Raw genomic sequence first — 27,560 nt, 5'->3', positions numbered from 1 at the left:
GGAGGAAACCACAAGATAAGGGTGAACGAAGAGTGGAAGAAGAAGTCACTGGTCATCACCCAGACATGGCGTCCAGAGAGGGACGCTGCTGGCGTATCTGTGCATGTGTACGCCACCATTTCTAAATATTTCTAGTTTATGTGCTAAAAAACAAAGACTACATCTTGTCAGCGTGCACCGAGCCGAGGCCCGTGTGTCGTAGCTGACACCTTGTGGACTCTCAGTGCAACTGCAGTCTTGCTTCAAGAAGAGCGCGTAAAGTCATTTCCTGATGCCGTGAATGACAAGACAAACAGAATTTGACAGAAAGCCTCACAATAATTTCAAACTTCAATTTTTATTATTTGTACATTCACCACTGATAGGCGTACTCAAAGAAGAAAATTAAAAAAAAAAACAAAACCTTTGTACTAAAATGGTAAAATAACGATTAAAAACAATATTAAAACCATTGGTGAAAGAATTCATTATACAACCTCCCCTCTTGGGCCTGTAACGACACTACAGGGTAAGAGCACAGGAGGACGCAGAGGAAGAGGAGGAGGAAGATAACCAATGACGAGGACATAAACAGAACCGGTGTGAGAACTAGATTCTCTCCCAGGAGAATCGCTTCAACTAAAACAGCGGGAGAGAGCAACACTGCATTGTCTTAGTAGTTATTCCACACTTGTCCAAAAATACCTCACGGCTGCCTCTTTTAAAAACTTAGATTTTGAGTGATCTTACGTCTGTACAGAATGCCAAACACACCTTTCGGCCTGATTTCTGCACGCCTCTACACAGAGGGTTTAGCTCTCTCTTTAGGCGGCAGAGCCCTGGACTACATGCAGCGACTAAAGGATTCCTCATCCAGGTTGCAGAGCTGTTAAACACTGAGGCTGATTGCAAATCATAATTGGCACCTACACTTTGGGGCAAAGGGGGGAACATTGGGGGAAATCATTAGAATTACCCAGCGTGCCATACTGCTATGCTGTCAAGACGAAAAAAGAAAGAATAAGTGATGCAAGTGTATAAAGACAATATATCAAACCTTGACAGAAGCGACACAGACAGCACTCTGGAAAACAACACTGCAAAAAAACCATGGTCCCCTTTGAGCATGACTGTGTAGGTGGAGATGTGCTTTCAGGTGACGGTACGAGCGATGGTGACGACATCAGTTGGTCCTCTCTTGCTTCTTATGTTCAGCAAAGTACATGTAGTGAAAGGCAAATGGAGAAGGGTGGTCTCTCGGACAGTTCTATCACATGATTGGTCACTAACGCCGCCTTTCCCGCGGGTCGCTGCGGCTGCGTGAGCGTCTGCCCCCGCCTGCTCCGCTAGCCCCCGGCCTGCGGTAGCCATCCCTGCGTTTGTCGTTCTCCCTCTCCCTGTCCCGACCCCGGTCTCTGTCCCTGTCTCTTCCTCTGTCTCTGTCCTTCTCACCCTCACTCCGCTCTCCAGTTGTGCTGCCTCCACCTTTCATCCTCTCCTTGCGCTCTTCTTCCCTTTTTTTCTCCTCCTCCTCTTGCTCCTTCATCCGTTTCTCACGCTCCTTCATCCGTTCTGCTCGGGCAGCTTCTCTCTGAACAAACTGAAATGAAGACAATAGAGATTAAGTTTGACTTTGACCTCTTCACCTTTCACAGGACACATGTGAGTGTGATGCAGCACAGATGGAAGTCCCACCTGCTCCTCCGTGAGTGGAAGCCAGTAAATGCAGGGAGCCGCTTTAGTTTTTCGGAAAAGGTCATCTAGAAGCTTTGCAGGAGGGTCCTCAGCTGTTTTCTCTGGGGAAAAAAAAAGGGGGGGGGTGTTAAGTTGTCGTTCTTCATCTGACATAAACAAATAAGCTGATTTCACGTCTGCACTCCTCACCCTTCTTTTCTGTCTTCTTCTCCTTGCTCTTTCCTCTCTCTTTGCGGCGTCTCTCTCTAGAGCGTGACCGACGGGGACCTCCCTCTCCTTCTCCATGTTTCCCAAACTCCTTGACCTTGTCACGATCCCACTCCCGCTCTGCTCGTGCCTTCTCCCTGCGCTCCATCTCACGCTCCCGCTCAGCCCACTGATCACGTTCAGGGAGGAGGGAGGGCAGGCCTGCTGCTCGGCCACGGCCGGTGCCAGGCCACTGCTCCTCTGCTCCGGGTCTGTCAGCTGCACCGAGGCCTTTGTGAAAGTCGAGCTGTGAAGCGGAGGCATGCTCAGGGTCCACATGGCTGAGATTTATGTCCGAGTAAAGAAACAGGGGGACAACTTCAGGGTCTTACCTCCTCCTGCTGACAGAAGTCTACGCTGAGGACTTTGGGGTTGCTCTGAGGCCACTTCACTCCATGAAGAGCTGCCCTTGTGGCAACTGCCTCCTCAGAGCTCGAGTACTGCAGAGAGAGAGTAGCAGGCCTCCATGACACAGAGCAGTAACAGACCAGAAGCCTCCACTGGTGAAACGCATGCATTCGATAACTCACAGTAACATAGCAGTGAGACTTGATTTTGTCAATCCAGAAGCCGTCCTCCACCAGGGTGCCGGTTCTGCTGAGTAACTCCTTCAGCTGCCCCAAAGTGAACGGCCTCACCTACACAACATCACACAGAGCAGTGATCAAAATGACGACTCCCGCGTTTGGAGAGAACTCAGCAAAGATGAAAGAGGAACTTGCAGACTGGGCTTATTTAAAGTAGGACTAGAAGTATGAAATGTTGCTGTTATCCTGATATTAGAAGGGTTCCTTCCAGAGAGATGCAGTAACAGGAATAAACCAACTGTTGGGAATATGCTCAGAGAGCCAGGATGAGGAGGACAAACCAACATCCTGAACCTGAGCTACTTGATGCCTTTCAACTGACGTATGCTAACACTTTCCTCCCACTACCATTTATTGTGCTAAGCTAACTAAGGATCGACCGATAGATTGGGTCAATTTTTTCATTTTTCACTTGTATCGGCGTTGGCCGATAAGCGGGAGAGTTGGCTGATATAATTTTCCCAGCATGATTTACAGACACGCATCCAGAGGCAACTCAGTGTTGCTAGGAGACAGTGCAGTCCCGTGCAGATGATGCCTTGCTTCTCTGCTGCTTGCAGAGAGCAGAGTGAAGCAACTTCAAAACAACGGTAAGTTTTCAACTTTAAAAGCATCTTTTAACTGTTAAACTTGGCTGAAATATTGCCATCCTTATTGAAATTCGAAACATGAACGCCAAATGCGTTCAATACAAGTGCTTGCAAATACAGTTTGTTTAGTTTGTGGGTCAGAATGGAAAACGGGAACACCGAATGCCTTCTCTATAAAACTGTTAGCCACTGTATTTAGGGGGCTGTTTCTGTAGTTGAAGGCTAAATAAACAGCTGTTACAGACATCGGTCAGAGGGTTAAGGCGCGTTTCCATTGGCTCACTTTGGCTCGGTGCGTTTCCACTAGTGCTTGGTACCACATCAGCATGGGTGGACTCACCTGCCGAGAGTTCCCCAGCATAATTTGTGTGTGACACAACAACAACAACAATGGGGGACATGGAAGCAGCGGGATGCCTGTTGCGTGGTCAGTGGTTTTTGCTTGAACTAAACGTGAGGGACGACAGACATGAAAGGCTTCAAGCAGCGGAAGAGAACGCCCAAGAAGAGAATAAAAGACTTCACCAAACCATCGACCAGTGTTCCACTGAGGCCAGGATGATAAGAAGTAGACGACGTAAGCAGGTAAGTTACCCAATCAGTGCCCCGCAGTGTGTTTACGTCACATTAGTCCCTGCTCAGCTCAACTGGAACCCCAGTTGAGCAGGGACCAAAATGGTAATGGTTAGTACTGTGTTGGGACCGGGGGAAATGGGGCCAAACTGACCCAAGCCGAAGTGAGCCAGTGGAAACGCGCCCTGAGTCACCTGGACGTCGTCATTTCCATGGTGTTTGTAGGAGTTTCATTCGGTGAACACCGATAAGTCTAATTCACAAAAAGTTGTGTGTTCCTTCAAGGGTCCTCCGAGACGAATGAGATGGAGCCCCGGAGGAATCCAGACATCAATCCTGAACACCACCATTAGCGGGGTCGTGTGTCAGGACAATCCTGGCATCATCATTTGTAAAATTTAAAGACAATACACGCGCAGAGGCCGCCGCTGGGGTATCCGTCTACTTAGTCAGTCTCAGTCCTTTCTTAACCTTCTTGATCTCTGTTGTGGAGATAATACTGCATTGTTGGGGAGGTGTTAACGAATTTAGACTTTGTAACATTTATCTATGATGGATGAAGAGGAAGACTAAGCTGATGTTGGTTGAAAAATTATGAGTGTCTTGTCATGATGTTAAGAGACAACATCCTGAACCTCTTTTATTGTTTTCAAAGAGGAGCCTAAACATCGGACGAAGCTCCAAGATCAATACGGGTCGATTCATGGGTGCTTCAAAACTGCACACACAAGATACGGTATCCGGTCATCCGACCAGATGAGAAACCAGCTGATTCACTGGTGACATCAGTTGCTAGGCTACATTTTCTGTCTCTAAAAGCAGATTATAATCAGCACCAAGAATTAGAAAAGTTACAGAGAAATGGTTTTCGTACCAGGTTGCAGACGTGAACAATGTTGGAGACTTTGCCACGAGGTGGCGAGGGCTGCCGGGCTGTTCGTACAGGGTCATCAATGGTGATGGAAACCCCTGTTTTCTGTTGGCTGATGGAGCGACGAATGAGGGTTTCACTGGGAGTCACTGGAACACGGAGGGAAGAAGAGTCAGTATCTTCATCACTTAAATGCTGAGTATCAAATATCAAAGCTTATACTTGAACAGATTGGGATTAAACATTTGAGTCACGTACCAGTGTTTACTTCTACATCCTGGCTGGTATGTGATGGGGATGGCATTTCCATGGCTGCAGGAAATGAGGTGTCCAGCTTCTCTACACGAGCCTTTTTACTCTCCATGTCTGCCTGGACATCTTCCTCTTCCTCCTCCTCCTCCTCCTCCTCCTCACATCTGCTCCTCTTTCCCTCCTTCTGTCCATTCTCTTGGCTCTCCAAGTGCACCACCTTCAAACGTAAAAGGCATCAACATCTCAGGCTCTGCTGAAGTCAAGGTTTCTTCTAGGTCATCTGATTAATAGTTGCAATCTACCTGTGTGACAGTGCGACGAATCTGGAGGTCCTGGTCAGAGCGCTCCCGATCCTCATCCTCGGCACCGGAGAGGATGGCTTCCTCTGGGTGCAGGTCCACTACTGCCTCTTGGCCGACGGCAGGCCTGATGTCTGGGATCAGAGACTGGGGGCAAAAAGAGGGATATGAGTATGCTGCATTCATCATTTAAGGTGAGGGTCAGCTTCACGATACCGCGGATACCTTGAGAGAGTCTGTGGTGATGCTGATGGAAGGCTTCTTGGCAGTGACAGCGGTGCTGGAACCCCACCTCCTCTTGCGACCAGCTGCAGCCACAGACTCCTGCTCAGCCTCTGTACTGCCAGTGCCTGGAGAGGATTTGCTGCCTAGTGAGACCACAATGAACAAAAAACTCAGATACTAAAATGTCTGGACCTTCATTAATCAACACCACCACCACCACTACGTTGGGTTTGAGCTGGAAAAGAGCAAACTGGCTGTTTAGTGACTCTCTAAATATGCTTTTAGGTTTGAATGATGAAATGAAAAAGGGCATAGCACCCAACCCAACGTGGAGCTCTAAAGGTTAGGCGGGTCAGGAGGGGTACTCACTGCTGATGGAGATCTTGCGAGCCGCGAAGGCCTTAGGTGTCTGAAACACAAGCAGATAAAAACAACCCCAGATACATGGGAGAGGTGAGAGGGAGACAAAATGGGTGAAGACAAAAGGTCAAATACTGTCAGGAGGTGGAACAATAACAGGACAGGGACAGGTCTGCTGGGCCGGGTCAAGGCTACTGACCCCGGCAGCAACCTGTGTCGATTCTGAACTAAACTGACAGTTAACTGCATGACAATCATAAAAATTTCATATTCCTGAACATCATTTTTGGTTAAAAGACTGCAGTTTGAATTACAAAGCCACAAAATGTGTTTTAAACTGGTTTCTAAAATGACAGTTACTTTCGCAAATGTTCAAAGTCATTTTGATTTAACTGCAGTGGCCAAAATTTAAAAGTTAAAAAAAAGAGGCTTTTCCCAGCAAAATATAAAGATAAAATGACAGGAAACTAAGCATTTTCAAAAGAACTAAAAAGTATAACAGTGAATAAACGTCTACTTATTCCCTGGTACCACTGCCACCTGATCCTTACTGGTTTGGATATGGCCCAATCACGACTGCATGTACTGTATCTAGGCAACAAGGGTCCAATCAAAGGTGGCAGAGATGTTTGGGTGGAAATCTGAAAGCTGGCTGGTTGGCGTCAATAGTTCTTTGGGGTCGCGGCCCGCAAAACTTTAGGCCGAGGCAGTCATCCTCAGGTGTCACAACAGACACTGATAGTCCTTGTAGCAGGTTCTCATTACAGACAAACGGATACACCAAGAGTCCAGATGATGAAGGCTGTCAACAGTCACTGTGCACGCAGATGCTGCTTTCCAATGCCTTGTTGAAGTTATTTCATATTGAGAGTCACAAAGCGGCAAAGGTCTGGCTGAGGGACCTAAGTAGCAAGTCCTTCTTCAGATCACATCAAAACTGCCCATCCAGAAAAGGGCGATTTGGGCTATTCCAAAACTCAGCATCCAAGAAGATCCTTTGCTGGAGAAATCTGAGTCCATTTCAGGACACTGATGAATTCCAAAATGTCCTTTGTCAGCAAAGTTCACGAAAAATGTTTCATGACACGTTCATAATGCCCATCATTATTTGCGAGAGATATAAAACAAAATCTCTCAGGGCGAACAGTTGTTGAAGCAGTTTCACAGCAGCCTTTAGCTTAAGTGAGCAGCACCAATCATCTTTCAGTTAGATTCGTGGGCCACATGGACTAGACAGCGCTTTGACTCTTCCAGTCCCATCAAAAGCTCTTTTCAGCCACATCCACGAAATTTAGGCAGCCTTTGTTGCCAGGGGTGTCCCTCTGCAGTGCAGCCTCTGAGCTGTTCAGTGGTCAACTCTGGATTCTTGGGGGCAGTGGAGTAGTAGTAGTAGCAGTGGTAGTAGTAGTGGCAGAGGTAGTATGCAGGTACCAATTGGGGCAATGGAAGAAGCATGAGCACCTTTATAACAAAGCAATCATTTGGGATTTAAAAACAGCCACAGATGTAAAAACAGCCACTACCTCTGGTGAAACGGGCTCATAGAGCAATCTAGTAGAAACTGTTTATGTAAAGATTTTCAACAAAGAATACAGACATAGACTCATATAGAACTAATGTACAGAATACTCAAAACTATGTGGAAATGAAGAAAATTAAAAATGTGCATTTATGGGTTCAACCATCCTCTGCTATGGACGGGAGCTTTGAGGACTAAGGTGATTCGTGGTTCCTCTGCTGCCTTACCTCCTCACTGGTGTCCAGTAGCTTCTCTGGCTCAGACATGGCAGAATCAATCACCTGCCTGTATTTGGTCAGAATTCATATCAGCAGACAGAAAAGACAGAACAGAGGAGGGGACCATTAGCATAGAGGAAACGCATCTGTCATTAAACTCATTACTGAGACCACAATGGAGGACAGCAACTGATGCTGGACTACACGGCTCAGAATACACGTTATCAGCCTGACCAGGACGTAGTGTTGGGAGACCTTGTAACCCGTGCGTATCAAGTGCCACAATGGATACAGAAACATGGCAATGTAAAGAGCAGTGATGTCATCCGTGTTGTACACTGGAACAAGGGCTTTCATGAAAACAACATTTTGCACACCATGAATTCTCGCCCCAGAAAGTCCGTCATGAGCTGTTCCTTTCAGGTGACATCACACACATTGTGAAAGACAACAAACAATGATTGGTCAGGGGAAAACGTGCAGTCTGTCATACATGGTCCATTTGTCTGCCTAATCTGACACACGGACCATCTGAACAGACAAACCCCAGCAGAAGACACAGCAGGTTGCAACAAAACTCAGAGGAGAGATTTAGAAGGAAAAAAACCCCTTGTAAATGCCACTTAGAGCAAGAAATTCACCAAATCAGATGTTTGAACAGTGAAATAATTCTATTTTGTAATAAAAATGCTAAACTTGCTCATTCATGACCATTTAAATGTATGATCCCAGAGAAACCAGTACATTCTCTTCAACAACATGCATCCATTAGACAGATTTTCAAACCAATCGATAATAACCACAGTTCAGCACAGACAGCACATAAATCACAGCGGGTGAGAGCAACCAGGTGACAGGTTTACACCTCCATCACTTGGTAAATGAGCAGCTAATGGCTCAGCCAAACGGGAGCAGCAGACTGCAGAGCCAGCGGAGTCCTGCTGCTGCATTGGTCTGGACCGACGCGCGCCCCTCCTCTAGTGTCCCCCTAATGCGCGCTCACGTGAATGCGTCCACTCTTTCCGACAACAATTAACTTCGGGGACTCCACGGCAAAGAGGTGCTGGTGTAAACGCAGCTGAGAACGGGCTAAGAGTGCGGCTCAGACGGCTGCGTCGCAGCGAGTCTCCCTCCCTCATACCTTCCTCTCCCCACAAACTACTCCTCTCCGAAAGCATTCATGTCCGCGCCGCCTGCCAACGAAAAACTGCCTCGGACAAAGCCTCGGCTACGGCTGGTTTAACCCCGTAGGACTCACAGGCCGGCAGCTAAAACCATCGAATGGGCACGGCCATGTTGCAATGGATGAAAAAATGATTAAAAAGGACCCGCATCTTCGTTGCCACACCGCCTTCGAGGTAGTCTCTTCTACCGCCTGATGGGAAATTCTGGCTTCATCATCGCTGCAACGCATTCTCACAGCTGACAGCCGGCTGAGCCTGAACGGACCGGGCTGGTCCCCTCACGTAATGAGGACAGCCAGTTCAAGTCTTGTCTCGCTGTCATATTTTGTCGTCATCGTATTTTTCCTTTTTCGTCAAGTTTTCGTTGATAAAAAGTCGGAGTTATGGGTCTTATTTTTATCAGAAACTGTTTTCATGATTTTAGTTTAATTTTAGGAAACGTGAATTGACAGATCTTTAACGTGAGCTTCAATAAATCTCGTCGGGTTTTTGTAGGCACCTGATTTTGGTTTAGTTTGACTTTAATGTGCCGCTTCACCCACAAGTGCATTTTGACTTGCAAAACGTGTCCAGAATGCAGGAAGAGCCAGCCACGTATATTTAGCTTGAAGCTAATGGTGACTGATGGTGAGCAAAACTGGCATCATCAGGTATATTCCACGTCTTCTTTATCCAGCTGCACCCTCCGTAATCCACAAACACTTGTGATGCCAGACCAAACATAAACTGACCCCTTCTGACAATGAGCGAGTTGGTTCAACTGCATGCGCCAGCTGGTTGCTCGGCATTCCTGTGATGAGTTTTAATGTTCTAAAACTGTTCACTATGCCATTACTGAGCGTGCGGCAGGATAAATGGACAAGGATTAAGGCAGATGATGCTCTTGAGAGTTTGTAAACTGATGTTTGGGGACAGCTTGTCTGTTCATACATGTCACTTACTGTGAGCTTTGAGCTAAAGATACATGTCTGGTGTTACAAAGACATTCTGATCTCAAGAATACAGTCAGAGAAGAAAAATCTTTTAAATTCAAGTCACGTATTTGAGTTCTTGAAAGGCAACATACACATTTTGGGTTAAGTATTGCCCAAGATGAGACCTGCATGATCGGATCACAAGAGGCCAACCTTGAGGCCCTGAGCACACCTGGTTTTAAGAACTGTCCAAAGCCATCTGACCACAAGCAGTCAGCCCCTTACCAGGTGTGCACGCACTCACCGTGTCTCGAGACCCGATCAATGAGACCACATTCAGATGGTCTGGGCTACGTGGTCATATTCTTTCAGTGGCATGAATGCACATGCATCCCGGGCCACATGAAAGGACCAACTCATCAGCTGATGTTCTCCGCTGAAGTGAAAAAACCACCGCTGAGCCGTGAAAGACAGTGCATTACTGCAGCATCCGATCGTATGAAAAACTCCAGAGAGAGGATATTACAGCTGCAGCAAACATCTCTGGTGGCTTGGTTTGATATGAACAATCATCGTTGCAATTTCTTTCTCTTCTGCTGTTAATTTCCGACTCATAAACACAAGAAAACACCTGTCTGTGCCCCTCGCTCTCTTATGAAAGAGCTAATGTCTCTCGCCCATCAGTTGATATCTCCGTCTGTCTGCTCAAACACCAAACCTCATCCAAAACAAGACAGTATCTCTTCCAGTATCAAAAATGTCAGTGACAGTCTGAGTGTGTTGAACAACACCATCCACAGCAACAAATCACTCTTTCATCTCTGCACATTCTGATCAACATACTCACGTGTGCCGCTTGTGCTAAACACAAACTATCGCAAGTAAATGCACCGATTTAACACGTCACAAACGACACAGGTGGTTACTTGCATGCACAGTAGGGAGATCTGATCGCAAAAGTCACGTGGAGACACATTTTACAGCCAAGTATGAACATACTCAGCAGAGTGCTTGCTGGACGTTCACAAGACCTGGGTGAGTTTGTTCACGCTGGGCTTAAAATGCATCGACTGCGACCACTTATGGTCAGATCTAATGTTCCTGCTGCTTATGCAAATAAAACACATGCATTCATTCTGTTAACAGTGTGTTCCATCAGTGTATGTATCCACAACAGTTTGTATTACAGGTGACGGTTCAGTCAAATCCTCCAGAAATGAAACCTGTCATTTTCACATCTTGTCTGGATGGTTGAGATTATCAGTCCCATTTAAGGAATTCTTGTCTTGTCTTGGATGAGCTGTTGAACGTTTGTATACGATGAATGCAACGAACACATTCAGTTCAATTCACCCACACTGAACAACTTGGAGGCTTACAGCCTGGATTAGTGAAATTTTCACTTCATCCGTCTTAAAGCTAGAGGGCCTGCTTTTGTCTCCGTGTTCTGGGGGAATGGTTATCAAAAACGACTGAGACCCTCAACTCACTACCGCTCCACCGTAGCTTCCGTAGTTGCTACTATTTTGACACACATTCCCAGTGAACTCACTCATTTCAGTAACAGAATATGATCAATTTGGTAGGACAACATGAGAATAATCCGGAGGAGCTGCGCATCTGAGGTATGCATTTGTCCACATTCAGATCAGCAGATGGCTGCGCAGAAGAAACTGGCTTTGTGAGAATTGTTTCAGGTGAGGATGCACAGCACCAGTCCTGCCAGCACCATGGAAATGTCACCACATGTTTGGACTCCTTTTCCTGTGGCCATGAGCTTATGAACTTTGTGAGAACTTGTTCGGTCAGTTGGCACTTCTCTAAATGAAAACATGATGCTCTAGCTTTGATGAATTACTTGTTTAAAATAAGGACTTTGTTCGTAGACTTTTTGGTGGTTATATTTTTCTATGAAAGTTTTGAGAAAACGGGCTCCCCCAAAACCTGACAGGGAAAAATGAACAAACAAAAACACACAGACAATCATCATGGGTTTCTATTGGTTACAAGGATGGAATAAAAACTAAAACTGTATCGGGAGAGGAAAGCCCTGAGGTAGGTCGTGCTTATGATTTCTGGACAACATCTTTGTGTTCATTGATCTTTTCACACCATTTTTGACCTCATCTTCAACATTTCCATTGGAAAAATTTCATCTGTACATAAAAACAGGTATAGGTGCAAATTAAACAATTATAGTTGGAGGAAACAAAGATTCACATAAATATCACAACTCTAAACATAACATACTTTTCAATTCTATTCTGCATTTTATTTCCCAATTTATTATCGAGCCCCTGGTTTACAGGGACGGCTTCCAATGTCAACTTCACGTGAGAAGGGTGTTCGTAAACAGACTCATTTTCTGAAAGGACTCCCATCAATTTGGCCACAGAATCACATTTACTGATGGTCCAAGGACTGCAGTCCTCAAGACTGCCAAGTGCTCCAAACTACATTTGTGAAAACCCAAACTTCAATCCTCAAATCTCGAAGTGAAATTAAATGCTCTATGTGAGCTAACCGTTTATAAAGGTTTGCATGTGAGGCCACACTGTAAATACGCATTCTCTTTTTTCAGAATGGAATAAAACCAGATTTGAAAATTGACAGATATGGATGGTCTTATTGGCCAACAACAATTAGACATAAAGGACCCAGGGCCCTTGGCGATGCAGTTCTACAAACACAGAATAATTTAAGCCATTTTTTTCCCCACAAAAATTAGTACCTGCAGAAAACCATGGAGATACCAAAGTTCTCCAGAGGTCATGCTGGATTATAGACTACACAGACAGCTTGACCATCACCTGACACTCAAATAATGTACAGGGATTTGTTTCAGAAAACCAAAATATAAAAGCAGACCTTTGTTTGTCCTTTTCCTCTCCTCCATCGCTGTCCTTTCTCTTCCTGTGTCTCTCCTCGGGCATCTGTGCGTCAATGAATGCTTTCTAGGGATTTAAAATGGCAGCACAGGGAATAAATTGGGGAAAATCCGGTGTATAGAGTTGGTGAGCGTATTTATTACCACTGAGGATGAAAAAGTTTAAGTCATCACTGATATGTTGCAAAGGTTGTCACAAGAACTGATTTTGGTAACAAGCTGATGAGAAAATTCAAAAATTGTGACGTTTCCTGCTTCTCCATTGTACCAAATTGACCATAGCTAATGAATTCAAACAATTTACTATGAAATGGTTGTGGCAAGTGAAGGTGCAGCAACCAGTATAGCACAGTGAGTTGTTGAAAGAAAGAAAAAAAAAAAAAGACTATAGTAACAGCAGGGTTTCTGATGGTCTACTTTGGTCCAGAGTCTGGCAACACTCAGCTACTATAGATCACAATAGCCCCTTTCACACTGCACCAAAAACGCGGGTGTTTGGGCACCCTGAAAGGATCGACTCGGCATTTCGACCTGCATCCACCAACCCACCAAGCAACCTGGGTGTTCAGCGGCTTGCCTCGGCTCTGCTTGGCTCGCCTGCGGTGTGAAAAAGGCAACCCGTGTTGTCTCAGGTTTTCACGCAACCTTTCTGTTGCATTCTGATTTTGTCACTGTGCCGCCTGTCAGGCTGTCATTGTGAAAGATCCGGAAAATAAATAAATAAATAAATAAATTGGGCTGCGCTGTGTAGCAAGAGCTGAGATCATGAAGTCCGCGAGCTGCTCGCCATCTGCGGTGAAGAGGAGATCCAGGGGCAGATTTCTGGAACCGTACAGGACACGGTGATTTATGGGAACATCACCGTGTGACTCAATGACGTCCATGTTGTCGTTTGTTTACCTTGAAGTGTTCCGGCACACTTTTATGTGTAATGATGACGTTGCCAGCACGATGATGTATAAGAAAGGAAAACACAGGCACGCAGCCTCACAGCGGGAGCTCAGACCCGCGTCCGCTGGAAGCTTGAATGCGCCTTAATGCTGAGCAAACACGGGTCCAAAAGCCCGCTTTGACACGCGCGTTTCAGTGTGAAAGGGGTAAAGAAGACACCACTGCTATACATGGACCGCATGCGCATGGTTGAGGTTATTTGGCATTGAGTTAATGTGAAAATTCCACAAAAACCAGAATAAGTTCCTGTGTTTTTCTTTAAGTGAGGGAGGACAGCCCTTATGCGACAGAGCTACTGACCTTAGTGCGACTACCTTCATCAGCAGAGGCTTTTGGAGTTTCTTTTATACCTTCAGCTTGAACCTCTGCAGACACCCTGTGATGAGGTGAAGAAGTTCTTTGAGGTTTCCTTTCCTAAGAGAAAGTGAGGGAGAAGCAGGGAAACATTCCTCTCATTAGTCAGTCGAAGAGTCTGTCACACTGGACAATACAAGAGGATTATATGTTGCATCCAGGACTGGAGCAGGTGGTACAAACTTTGATCTGAGGCACTTGCTGGAGTGCTACATGTGAACTGTCTAAAGACAGGCATGGACAGATTACACCAAAGGGATGGTCATGATGCACATCATTTGGAATGGCTCACCTCAAAGAAAGGTCATAAATGTATATATACGTATTTAGGGTCACAATGCCCTTCAGGTGCTGGGAGAGGTAAGCTTTTCAGGGGCACAGAAAAATATGTACACATGCTTTATTTCCACTGCTGCAATTTCATCCAAAGGGAAGACATTTATAATGCAGACCGTAGCACTTAGAGGACAAAAAAATGTAGAGTATAGGAAGAGATTATACATTTGCCAACAACAACATATCTGTTGCTCAGGTATAAAAGCTTTGGCTCACTGCTGTACCAGTCCCCATTGATTCAGAAGGCACCAGCCAAAGGTGCCGTTGAGGAGGGTTGTTCACACAGTTCAACACAACCTATACATCTACTTTTGAGGGGAGCTCCACTGCATGTGCCAACAGGCAGAGAGGTGGCAGCGGGGTAGCAGGATGCATTCGCATGCAAGACCTTGATTTCCAGGCCATAGTGCTGGACCCTCTCGATGGTCTGGGGCCCCAGAGATGCAGAGCAAGCAAACACTGACTGACTCACTGACTCATTTTGTCAAGTAAGTCTGGACTGGAGGATTTGAACTTCTGTGATTCAAACAGTCAGACGGATGCAGGGGAACTGCGCTACATGAGCTTCTGTATTACACACGCTGTTCACCGTGGTTGTTGTCACAGGACTAATGTCTCTTGGTCCTCTACATGTTTTAAATATTTACACTTTTCTCAAAGATCTCACATTTCTCCAGACTGCATATCTTAACAACCAAAGCAGGGTTATTAAGTGATATTCTAATAGTAATCATCTGTCACCACTCAGGACCTCTTTGGCACCACATCATGATTAATTACAAGCACTCCAACATTATGTTCAAACCTTCAGGAGGATAATTTGCACCAGTGCTTTACAGGTGAATTACAATCAGTGCCAGAATAATATCCATAGTGATCACGCAGTTCTAGTTAAGAGTACTGCTATGCTGACTGGAATACAGTTTTGGATTACGTACCCTTCTACCTCTGGAAGTGGAGCTAGTTTTCTCTGGAGAAGATGTGGATGAGCCAGAGGACCCAGATGATGAGGACCCAGAATCCAAATCAGAAGAAGAATCATTAGAGGATGATCTTTCTCTTGTCTTTTTCTCTTCCTTCTTTGCATCTCTTCTTCCCCACTCTGGTATGCCTAATGGGCTCGAGCGACCCTTGCCTTTAGCCAAATCTTCCTTTGCCGATTTCTTGGCAGCCTGTTGCATCATAACTGAATCATCTCTTTCTCTGTTCTCCAAGAAGAGGTTTGTGTTCCCTTCTTTGGAGCCCCAGCTCTTTGTGGTATTAACAGCAGTGTTGTCCTCAGACTGGCTCCCCACTGAACCGAATGGCTTGGCAACAACTTCCTGTCTTGTATGATGTTCCTGATTAGCGGAGAAAAGTTGTCCTTCCTGATGTTGTTCTCCAATACCAGTTGGGGATGACATAGGTGAAGCCCGGGGCTCAGGGCTATCCGAGAAGGTACGAGGCCGCTTGATAACCATGGAAGTGGAGGAAGACTGGGACTGAACTGGGGGGTCCCTTAAGAACCGGAACTTCTTACATGATGACTGTGTTGGTGATATGAGGGCACTTGATTCTGCAGCTCTGGCTTCACTCTGGGCCATTGCAGCATGGGCATCTTCCTGCTCTCCTGCCTCTGTCGATGATTTTCTACCTGGTCCTGTAGAGAGGGGGGGAGGAGTGGGCAGGGTAAGACCAATCTCACGGCCACGTTTGGATGGTGGGAGGTGACTCTCCCACTCCTTCTCAGTCACCCTAACTCTTTCTTGTTCTTGTTCAAGCACCCTCTCCTGTTCCTCCTTCTCCTTGGCTTCCTCCTTATCTAATCTTTCTTGTTCAAGAGCCTTTTCTCTCTCTTTCTCCAAAGCTCTGTCCCTCTCACTCTCCAAGGCTTTCTCCCTTTCAAGCTTCTGCTGCTGCATTGCTTTCTCCCTCTCCAGCCTCTCTTTCCTCTCCTTTTCAGCTCTTTCCTTCTCTACCCTCTCATGTTCCAGAGCTGCCTCTCGCGCTCGCTTTTCCTCCCTCTCTCGTTCCAAGGCTTTTTCCCTTGCTATTCTCTCTTGCTCCAGTATATTCTCTCTTTCAATTTTCTCCCTTTCCTTCCTTTCATGCTCTTGGGCTCGCTCCCTCTCCAGCCTCTCTTGCTCCAGGACTCTCTCCAACCTCTCTTGCTCTTGGGCTCGCTCCCTCTCCAACCTCTCTTGCTCAAGAGCTCGCTCCCTCTCCAACCTCTCGTATTCTTTGGCTTGCTCCATCTCTAACCTCTCTTGCTCTAGAGCTCGCTCCCTCTGCAACCTCTCTTCTTCTTGGGCTCGCTCCCTCTCCAATCTCTCCAGCTCCAGGACTCTCTCCCTTTCCAGCCTCTCTTGCTCCAGGACTCTCTCCATTTCCAACCTCTCCTGCTCCAGGACTCTCTCCCTTTCCAGCCTCTCTTGCTCCAGAACTCTTTCCCTTTCCAACCTCTCTTGCTCCAGAGCTTTTTCTATTCTTTCCCGCTCTAAGGCTTTCTCTTTCTCAATTCTCTCTCTCTCTAAGGCTATCTCTCTTTCTAATCTCTCTTGTTCCAAGGCCCGTTCTCTTTCTATTCTCTCTTGCTCCAAGACTCTCTCCCTCTCGATTCTCTCTTGCTCTAAGGCTCTCTCTCTCTCTATCCGCTCCCTTTCCAACCGTTCCTGCTCCAAAGCCTTTTCTCTTTCAATCCTCTCTTTCTCCTTCCTCTCAGCCTCCAAAGCTCTTTCCCTCTCTAGCCTCTCTTTCTCAAGAGCTTTTTCCATCTCCTCTTGTTCCCGCTCCAAAGCTTTAAGTCTTTCTAGCTCCATTGCCCTTTCCATTTCTTCTCTCTCCCTCTTTTCTCTCTCCTCTCTTTCTCGCTCAAGACGCTCCTGCTCCAGGACTCTTTGTCTTTCAAGCTCCTTCTGCCTCTGCAGCTCTAGAGCCCGCTCTCTTGCCAGGGCTTGCTCTCGTTCTTCCCTCTCTTTAGCCAAAGCTTGTTCTCTCTCCTGCCTCTCTCTTTCTAGAGCAAGCTCCTTCTCCCGTTGCAAAGCTTTTTCCTGTTCCATTCTTTCTACGGCCTGCTGACGCTCAAATCTCTCCTGCTCTAAAGCTCTCTCTCGTTTCTCCCTCTCCAGGACTCTTTTCTGTTCCTCCTGCATTGCTCGTTCTTGCTCAAGTTTTCTGTGCTTTTCTTGCCTTTCCAGCTCAAGGGCCTTTTCCCTTTCTATCTCGGACTCTCTCTCTCTGTCCCTCTCTTCTGTTGCGGGGACCTTGAGCAAACTCACAGGTACTTGAATATGGGACGAATGTGTTCCGGTGAAAACCTGGTTGGTGCCTGGAATCATGGGAAATGGCACATGGCCTGCTGTGTTGCCTGTGTGAGTGATAGCAGATACCAGACCCTCTGGAGGCCCTCTGCCAGGAAACGAAGTAGCTGAAGGCAAACTTATATCCCTTCTGTCGCTTTTCCCATCACCGCCATGCCAACCTGCTCCAGAGAAAGCACCTTCTGACTCCATTTTGCGGGCAAGAAGGGTCAACGGGCCAGGTTTGCGCTCAGCGTGTCCACTCCTCTCTGGCTCTGGACTGCTACTGCGGCTGCCGCTGCTGGAGGAACCAGAGCTGGAGGAACTGGGTGACCGCCTAGCTGGGGCTACATCTGGACTAGGGGGGCTCTGTTTGGGAGTATCAGGTAAGGGGAATGATAATTCTGGAGGTGGAGAAGGAGGAGGGGTTGGCTGGCGAAGTTGAGGGGATAAAAGGGAAGGGATATGCTGCTGCTGGGGTGGACAAGATGCTCCAGACCTCTCCCTGGTTGTGGGCCCTCTGGCTGGCTCTCTGAGGCCTCCTCTCCGAATGTTGCTGTCCCAATCATCATCATCTCCATCCTCCTCGCCATCCTCGCTATCATCATCATCACTGTCAGCTGGAAAGTTGCTGGACGAGGCACCTTTCTCTGGTCGCTGTTCCCCACCACGCATGGTGACAGAGCCAGAAGCAGGGGGACCAGACATATCAGTCTCCTGGTTTCTGTTTCCCTGTCCCTCATTCTGTGCAGCAAACAATCCCTCTCCATCAGAGGGGCCAGGTGGCTTGTGCTGGTCAGCCACTACTGGTGTCACATCCTGATGAGAAAAAGAAAAAAAAAAAAAACGGTGAAACTTATTTTATATCAGCCTCACATCACTTTTGATCCAGCACAATTCTCACCAGCAGGGTCCTTTCAAATGCAAGATGTTCCAGAGCACGGACAATCTCCAGAAAAAAAAAGACTTACAAGTACGATTGGCCAACAATATGGAAAGATAAAAAATGATGTCTGACCTGTGCTTGAGGGGGATACGAAGTACTGTTATTAACTTCTGTGTGGTCGTCTTGCTCTGTTAACCGAAACAATAAATTGAAACCAGAAAATCATTTGTCATCATGAAAATAGGTGCACGGGGGAATCCAACTGCACTTACCATTTGGTTCATATGCTTCACGCGCTTCTCTCTCCAGACGCTGCCTCAGGAGCTCCTGCTGTTTAGCCAGATACTGCTTGATAAAGCTGTTCTGGCTCATTTCCTCACCAATCTAAATACAGAGACACCATTGAAAACAGGCTGCAAGTCCTCTGGACCACTTTTAACAATTTTTGAATGTTATTAGAAATATACCGATGCAGCTTGTACTTCAGAGCTCATTACATTTAGAGAGGTTTCTAAGACCCTTACCTGAGAGTTTGGCTGCAGCCCAACATGAGCTGTGGAGGTCCTCTGCAGATTCTCCAGCATGAGAGCCTGTTATTGAGACAAGACTTTTTAGTAGGCATTTTCTGGAGTTCTTAAATGTGCATGATGTATATATTGAATACTAATCAGGTAACTGTAAATGTATTGCGTAAATTGAGTAATCTCATTCCTTTACATAGTATTATAAGTAGATGTCTGCTCTGACATTTCATCTTTGTTTGGGCTGTCCCTCCATGGGGAAAAGGTTTGTGCAACCCTGATTCATTCATTCATTCATTCAATCGTGATAAGTCAGGATATTTTTTCCCCAATGGTAAAAAAAAAATAGACAACCTGACAAAAAAAGATTGTGGGAAGACTTACAAACACAAGTGGCGAGACAAAAGTGGGTGGGTGTATATTTTACACATTATTAGCAAGTTTGTCCTGAACCTCACTGTCACAGCCAGGCACCCCCCTCCAATTCTAGACCCTGCAATTTTTTCCCAGTATGAAACAACAACAACAAAGAAAAAAAACAACCTTTGATATTCTTCAATAACGATATACCATTTGAGAGTGACTTTTGTATTGGGGATATCTGAATTGGAAACCAATACTGACTTAGTGCACAAATCGGTTGTTAGACTGATGGCGCTTATCCACAATTTGATCCAGTGATATTTTACGGCTTCTGCTGGTTCATGAATCCGCAGCAAACTGATATAAGACACATCAGCAATCCATTTAGTCCAAACAAAGTGCTCTGGAATTTAATGCATTTGAGTATTTTTTGCTCTTTAAATAAGAAGTACTGTGTGGCTCATCATAGCCTAAAGATGTGACCAGAAACATAATGGCAACAATAACAATCATACCATTCAAGAAAACAATGCTGTTATTGAAATCAGTTGTGGTATCGGCAGGTAAGTATCAGCACTGGATCAAAACTGAAAAAAGGGTTCAATTTATTTTTTTGTCATGGATGAACAGGTACAATGAAATTTCAAGTGTACATGAATCGGAAAAAGCAGCTAGAGTTGAGCTATATTATCCATGCTCTTGTTGCCAGTGAGTTTTCACGGAGCAGGGCTGTGAATCCATCTCATATGGATGTGGGTGGGGCAGGTCAAGAACACCTCAGCAGGTGCTTGTTGTGTTGCAGGCAGGCAGACAAAACTAGCAGAGAGGATGTCCCTCTTTCTGACAACTCTGCTGTAAGGAGGCAATTCAGATTTCTCTGTAGTAACACAAAATGGTGACTGAAAACTCACAATCTGAAAGCTCAATAAACAAATAGTGCCTTACACCACCTCTATCTTAACTCATAGGCCAGGTTACCCAGAGCAGAATCACAGTAATCGACTTGCTCCCTTTCTCTTGATGCTTTTCTAACATTAATAGATCTAAAAACAAGAACAGCAAAAAATACAAGTGGAATAGTTACCAGCGATTAGCCGATGAAAAAGATTAAGTCACTGATGAAGATGTGGGTTGTACAGAAAACAGGACTCAGAGTGAACTTATGCTTCATTCAGACAATATAGACCCAGATTTCCTTGGCCTGCCATTCAAATTAGTACATGAACATGTGGCATACTTTGGACTGAAAATACCAAAGAATTCCAAACTCGTTTCAACACTAAATATCTCTGCTAGTTCAGCCACTGCAAGGAAGATTCAAAATTTGTTAAGCAGAAGCAGTTCATGTTTTTTTTTTTATTAAATTAAGCCCACATTTCCCATCAGCCACAGCTCTTCATGCCAAAAAAACTTCCTGACGAGTTCATGCATTTATTTGGGAAATACGAGAAAGAAAGTCACTTGCAGTTTTCCATTTTGCTCTCTACTTCACCTACCGACTAGAAAAAAGGGTGAAACACTAAACTTTGTTTTATATGTACCTCCATACATGTCAATTATATATAAAGCTTCATATAGCACAGTCCGTTTTCTTACTAGTAGTCATTTAGGTGTTATTATGAGCTAAATATTATCAGCATTCCGTGATATACTTGCCCAGTACATACATAAAACTTTGTAGCAAAGCAGACATGTTATTTTATACACCGGTAACAGAACTGTTCACCATGACAACTGCCTCCATAGATGGTGCCCAACTATTTGCGATGGTGCACACCAAAACTTGAAGGCATAACACAGAATTCATTTCAAATCAGTGCAGACTCATTTACAACCAAACACTTGTTGAAGTTGCTGACTGTGATTCACGGTGTGCAGCGGTCCCACGAAAACTGAACAAATGTAGCAGTAAACACGATCATCTTGATAGTCACACGGGGGTTCATTTGTGTTGTTTTCATTCAATTACTTCAATCTTGCCAACTCTACTGGCTAAAAAGGAGCAAGGCTTGGAGACGGAGCAAATGACAGCCTCCAGTACAACCAGTTCTTCTGAGGACGTCAAGGTCAAGATGGCAGAGGACAACTGACCGCAACTTAGAGCACAAATCGCCTCCAAGAGGAGGGAGAGAGGATGATCGAAATGAAGGGTTGTAATTTTCTGCAATATTTTCAGTACCCTTTACAAACTATTCTGTTTCTTATTGATGACTTACTGATTGTGATTTCCAGGCAAAATTTTCAGCCCACATTTCTGACAGGAAAGCTCCCTCAGGGAGAAGGTTGCTTTGAGGCTTTCTGGACTACTGGCTGATGCCATGGACTTGTACGTCTTGGACGAGGGTGTTCTGCAACTGGCCCATGCAGCATGGAACAACATCTTAATGTTGATGAAGACCAGGCATAGAGCATCTTCTAAACAGGCCATCCAGGCCTCCAGGGGAAGACAACAGCGCAGCAGTGTATGGAAAGTTAAGAGACACCTTCACTAACGGACTGGGACCACCACACAGGGTTCATAGCTTATCAGCGAGTGGAAACGTAGCGCGAGCACAGGTTCAGGTTGAGTCAGTAATGGCGTACCCAAGTCTTTATGTTCATCTAGTCTGATTTCTGTGTCACAATTTGTTTGCCGTATTGTTTATTTGTATTTTCTCCTTCTACCAATTTGAGTTTACAAAGACAAGTATTAAAATTCACATTTTCTTAATATAAATTAATACTTCATTGTTTGGTGGTGGCGGCAGTGACTTTTTTTTTTTTTTAAATAAAGCTTGACTTATTTACATTTACAGCAGAGCCAAATGTTTCACAAAACTTTTCCATTCCACTAATCGTCACGAGGCCAGGTTCTACAGCAGTGAACAAGGCCAATCACAGATATTATGTATGGACACATCCGTTTTCCAATGTGTGCTGATATTAAAAAACTGTTTTAATGCACATAAAATGCAGAAAATGTGCCAATAGTGATTTAAAACTGGTGTAACGTGAACAATGATGTTTGCTCTAAGTGAACAGTGCTGATATTTCTTTTACTATTTATTTTTTTTGTCTGCAGTTGACTGAGAGTGAACAGTACTGGTTTACCGTTGTGTCATTTTCTTTGTCTGAGTCAGCATTTTACTGTAAATATACTGATGCTTATTTTACCATTTAATTTATTCTTGGTCAGCAGTTGACTGTGTGAAAAGTACAGATGCTTATCTTCACGTTTTATTTTAGAGAAAAGTACAGCTATTTTAGTTTACTATTTTTATTTTGGCCTCTTTTTTAATGGTGATGTGTAACAATGTTTGATATTTCTAATAATGTAAGAGATTTGTTTAAGAATTAGGCCTTCTGAATACCTTTACAAAATCATATTGGTGCAAAATTGGTACACGATGAACACAAAGATGGTCCATCTTCAGTCCAGAACAAAAATCAATTATATCAGTTGCACGTATCGGTAATTGATCTTTTTCTTCTTCTCAGGTTTAAAAAAAACATACCATTATCAGTCAGCCTCTACAAGTTAACAAGAAAAAGAGGTTGCTAAAGAAAAACATCCTCCTACTTTGTTTCCAGGCTCGGAGTAAAGTCAAGCTAAGGCAAGCTTTCTTAAGGGTGGACTGTTTTGTCATACCATACAACCAACTTCATGAAGCATCTGTGAAACTTTCATGTGGAAGTACATGGGGCGTTTTTGCAAGCTAGCACAAGCAAGCAGAAAGACACCAGGCAGAGACACACGGATCTGACGGCAGAATCCCGAAAGGCTAAAGGGGGAACGGATCAGCGGATATCTGGCCAATCTGCCGGAGCATTTGGAGCTGGGGTGCCATTATAATACAATACAATACATAATAAATACAAATCACAGACTGTTGAACTCAACCTATAGAACGGTGTCATCAGAATTTGTGGTTATGGCAGCTGTTCTGATTACGTAGATGTCCATTTTTCCTGCTTTTCTGACAAAGTTCAATTTGAAAACCCAATATCTGAACGGTCTCTGTGACTGTAAAGTCAGACAAAAACTTGGCCTATCCAACAAGATACTTGTTGGCAGTCACTTGTTTTTTTTTTATCAGAGCACATTCATCCTGCTGATGATAATGTCTGCTCATCTTAGCATAAACCTTTGATACATTTCACTTTGCTTGCATTTAATAAAACCTTAAGTTTAAGCAAGTTGAGTGCAACAAAGTCTTCTGTAGAGTTCAAACGGGAATGAAAATTCAAATCAGAATGTCACATTTGCTCCGACCTGTTTTGAAGTCCTTGTACAATAACAATTAATACTTTGAAAAGATATCTAATTTTGCTCCTTAACTGTGCTGTGGCTCACTACAGCACAGTTTAACTTCACACTAAATACTCAAAAACTCAGCAATAAAGGAAAAAAACGCTCTACATCAGAATTTATATCAGTGTTGGCAGTTGCATATCAACTCAGTTGGGTAAGAACGTGAATTGGTAGGTATCTGTCTTTTTGAGAAGTGCCTGGGGGCTGGGGTAGCTGTGTGTACGTGTGCGTGCGTGGCGAGGGGCTCCAGAAATTCATTAAATAGAGATTTGCTCTCTGCAGCTTCAGGTGATTAAAAAAAAGCACTCTTGTACTTAAAACTTTTGGTTGAGTATTTGTCTTCGATAAAAGACAGCTTGACCCATCAGCAGCAAGTTAACCAACAGACTTTTCTCCAAATTATACAACAGATGAATTTATCTACATGCGATTAGATCGTTTTTTTGTGGACTCAAATGCTGAGAAGATTTAAATATCAGCACATCAAAAGGTATCAACAGACGCTGGTATTTTTTTTTTTTTTTAAGTATCAGTATTCGCAGGTGGCACGGTGGTACAGTGGTCAGCACTGTCGCCTCACAGCAAGAAGGTTCCGGATTCGAGTCCCGGCTGGAGCACAGGATCTTTCTGTGTGAGTCTGCATGTTCTCCCTGTTCCTGTGTGGGTTCTCTCTGGTACTCCAGCTTCCTCCCACAGTCCAAAGACGTGCAATTGGGGACAAGGCTGACTGATACTCTAAATTGACTGTAGGTATGAATGTGAGTGTGAATGGTTGTCTGTCTGTGATGGACTGGTGACCCGTCCAGGGTGAACCCCGCCTCTCGCCCGAAAGCCGCTGGGATAGGCTCCACCCCCCCGTGACCCTTAACAGGAATAAGCAGAAGAAAATGGATGGATGGATGGATGGATGGATCAGTATTAATGCAGTTTTGCTCAAGTCCCTTCTTTCCTTGTGAGCAATGATGGGATTAAGTGGTTTCCTGAAACGGACAAAATAAATATCATAATTTTTTGAACAAATTCCACAATATAGACTTTGTGGTACTGATGTAGGGATGACTATTGGCTTTTTGAAGCAATACTTACATACTACAATCTTTTAATAGATATGTAATGTGGATATAATGGCTTAACAGATATATTACATTACTTTACTGTAACGCTACCCTTAAGCTAGAAAGGGCCTGTGCTTATAATATGTCATGTTATACTGATATCCAAAATTGAAGAGCTCATCTGGTCTCTAAAAGATGTATCGATTATTCTTTTTAAATTATAATTATGTTGATAAACTCTCGCAGGAATTATGTGATATAGAAAGTTTTCAAAAATAATTTGGAAATTATGAGAAAACAGTTCGATTTTTATATTCTCAGTTTCTTTATCCTCAATGAATTTAAATGTGAACGTAATCGAACTTGCTCTTGTTTAAGTTATAATTGTACAATAAAATAGCCAAGCAAGTGGGCTCATGGTACTGCATACTACTATACTACTACTACAGCAATCGTACACAATTATCAGAATATGACCGTTTCACCGAATGCGCAGAACTCATGTTGAGAAGAATACCATCCAAATATGAGTCCTGTTGTGCTGGAATAAAAGTTAGGATTCTGCTGTTCGATCCTTTCTACGTACGCAGTTTTATCAAAAGGTGTTACCGCTAAAGAAGCGCGATCACGTCGTCAGAATACCCAGCGGTGTTCGTGCCGCCTCTCATTTGTGGACGCCAACAAGCAGACGTAAACTTGCCACTGTCGTACCGCAATTCGTCAAACAAACGCACACCACCGCACCAGAAAAAATATATGTCGCTTTTTTCATCTCGGATGCGATGTAAACAAACCAGCACACATGAACCACACGCGGGTCCAAGTTACGAACCATTCAGAAGGAAGAAAATCCGAAATTTCTTCCGAACGCCAAGTGTGGGATCTGCCTGGAGAGGTAACACGCCATACGCACACTTTCTGGGTTGACGTGAAGCGATGGATGCGTGGAGTTTCTCATAATTGGCAGAACCTCCCGGGTAAAGTGGCCACCGCCGTCCACAGGGACTCACAACAGCGAGGTCGCTAAAGCCACCACTCAACTCCCAGCATTAGCCAAGGGAGCTAACTAGCTAGCAGGACAACATCACCCCCCCACCCCCACCCCCCTTACACACTTCAACATTAGCCATTAAGTTGACACAACTCCCGCTCATACTGCGGCTAGTAAGTTCACGGGCGGCACCTACACAACTCAAACACACCACAATGCAAACAAACACCTATTCAGACGACTGAAGGTCGTTAAACTCGGTAACTCCCGCCGCTACGCTACACGGCAGTGGCGCTACTCAGTTGTCGGCCCTCGAGAGAGCATCGGCCCGTCTCAGCGTTAAGGCGAGCTCGCAGCAACTGCTCCTCCACGCCTGGAAGCAGAACTCACCCCTTTGAGCCTTTTAATGAGAGCATTCTTGTGTCCACTTTTCGATAGTCCCCTCTCCTCAAGAGCAGCCTTCAGATCCGCCACACGAAGGGACTGAAGCGGTCTCCCGTCCAGGGTAACGTCTTCGAGGTCCGCCATTTTCCGTTCCTCTCGTCCGTTCCGAGCGAGAGCGACGAGCAACGCCTTCCTTCACCTGACGTCACCGCCGACGACTTCCCTCTAATCAAATATCACAATGCTGCGGTCGTTATTTTTTTCTATATTTACCACCAAGAGGTTCAGCTTAACTACAGTACACGTGTTTATATCTCAAATGTAGAATATAAATGGTTATTTCAACTAAACTCTTGAGCTTTGCGCAGCGTGCGCGCAGCCTTGATTTGCGCCACAACGCGGCTGTGAAACGGCGGACACTTCCTCCACTCACTAGCCAGATTAGCGCTCGTCTGATTTCGTGGTGGTAGTTTTCAGGTGTGATCAAAATCAGGCTCACTGAAGACGGGTAATGACAACGGTTGGTGCGAGACGCAGAACAGTGTTATGGAAATCTGGAACCTTCCCGATATTTCCCAGATAATTTCTCCACCTGAACGCAACTGAGCCCAGACCCTCGCAGCTGGTGCCGATTCATCTGCAACTAGCTGGATTTCATTAGGGTGACACTAATCTGTCTTTTCCAAAATGTCGTGGTTTAGTCATGTGAGTCCAGGCTCAAACCAGCACCCCCCGGAAAGCCCTCACTACTCCAGACCAGCAGAGGAATCTTCACCCATGGCCACACAAGACCAGACTGGCTTCTCCATTTCCAGCCGTGAGTATTTTCCATCAGCCCCGCCGAGTGTCGCCTGCCCTCCCAGGTTGGAGAGCCTTTCCTGCACCTCTCCGAGCGCGGGCCAGGTTAGAGAGCCGGAGCCCATCTCCTATGTGAGCCTGCAGGAGCAGCGGTGCGTCCTGAGCTGGTTCCAGGGCTGGACCAGCACGCAGAGGGAGCGGTTTCTGCAGGACCTGCTGGGGAAAGCTGTGCCAGGGAAAGTGTGCACCCTGCTAGATTCTCTCAGTACTCTCCAGGTAACGCAACACTTAAGACCCAGGGTCTGATGCTTTGTCATTTCAAAGACTGATTCACTTTTCTGTGTGTGACAAGGTTAAAGACCGATTACCAAACATATTTGAATGCCAACTGCGTCTGTGGACCCAGTGGTTCGAGTCTTGGGGAGAAGAAGAGCGGAATCATTTCTTGCACATCCTGGAAGAGAGTGACCCAACATTTGTTGCCCACTTTTACAGGAGCGTGGCCGGGACGGCAGGAAGAGACTGAGCACTGATTCTTTGGTGAAAAATGGGCAGGTGTGATTAAACTCACGTGAAATGTGTACTGTAACATAGTTTCTGTTCCTGTGCGTAACGTGTGTATGTTCAGTTGATTTTTAAAAAAAACACTTTTCTACATCAGTCTAAACAAAACATTATACTGCTTTTTACAAAGTTTAGAATTATAATGTTGAATGCCTTCATGATGTTGACACCTAAAATAAACCAATTCAACATCTGGAGTAATGAACTTTGATTGGGTTCTAGTGCTGTGCCAGGAATGACATGGACAGGACTGATACACAAATATACTTAGTTTTTGGACACGTGTTTACTGTTTGAGAAGAAGTAGTTCTAAAACAAGGTGCGTTTTAACGTTGTCTGCTTGTTTGTTACCTGAAATTATCCTAGATTAGACATGTCTGTAATTCAGG

At 45.0% G+C, this 27,560-nt stretch overlaps 2 protein-coding genes across 2 annotated transcripts; one reads left to right on the top strand and one right to left on the bottom strand.

The window, feature by feature from the left end:
• Positions 1-318: 318 nt before the first annotated feature.
• acin1a (apoptotic chromatin condensation inducer 1a) lies at positions 319-26,271 on the bottom strand. Its single transcript, XM_086202881.1, has 18 exons — positions 25,816-26,271; positions 18,729-18,794; positions 18,477-18,588; positions 18,337-18,392; positions 14,979-18,137; positions 13,651-13,764; positions 12,381-12,466; positions 7,424-7,481; positions 5,687-5,726; positions 5,318-5,460; positions 5,096-5,239; positions 4,800-5,010; positions 4,545-4,690; positions 2,451-2,558; positions 2,253-2,360; positions 1,864-2,167; positions 1,675-1,775; positions 319-1,579 (listed from the first exon to the last, which is right to left on the bottom strand). The coding sequence occupies exons 1-18, from the start codon at positions 25,951-25,953 to the stop codon at positions 1,265-1,267; spliced, it is 5,409 nt and encodes a 1,802-aa protein (XP_086059007.1). The 5' UTR covers positions 25,954-26,271; the 3' UTR covers positions 319-1,264.
• On the top strand, positions 26,070-27,381 carry c5h14orf119 (chromosome 5 C14orf119 homolog). The gene is made up of 2 exons (XM_086202882.1): positions 26,070-26,883; positions 26,960-27,381. Exons 1-2 carry the CDS (start codon positions 26,497-26,499, stop codon positions 27,131-27,133), a joined length of 561 nt encoding a protein of 186 aa, XP_086059008.1. The 5' UTR covers positions 26,070-26,496; the 3' UTR covers positions 27,134-27,381.
• Positions 27,382-27,560: the final 179 nt, after the last annotated feature.

The sequence above is a fragment of the Aulostomus chinensis genome, chromosome 5, assembly GCF_037954235.1.
Source record: "Aulostomus chinensis isolate RoL2024-O1b breed Wild chromosome 5, RoL_Achi_v1.0, whole genome shotgun sequence".
In the NCBI taxonomy this organism is placed as follows: Eukaryota; Metazoa; Chordata; class Actinopteri; order Syngnathiformes; family Aulostomidae; genus Aulostomus; species Aulostomus chinensis.
The sequence above is the reverse complement of the archived record's forward strand: the minus strand, read 5'-3'. Positions and strand labels throughout refer to the sequence as shown.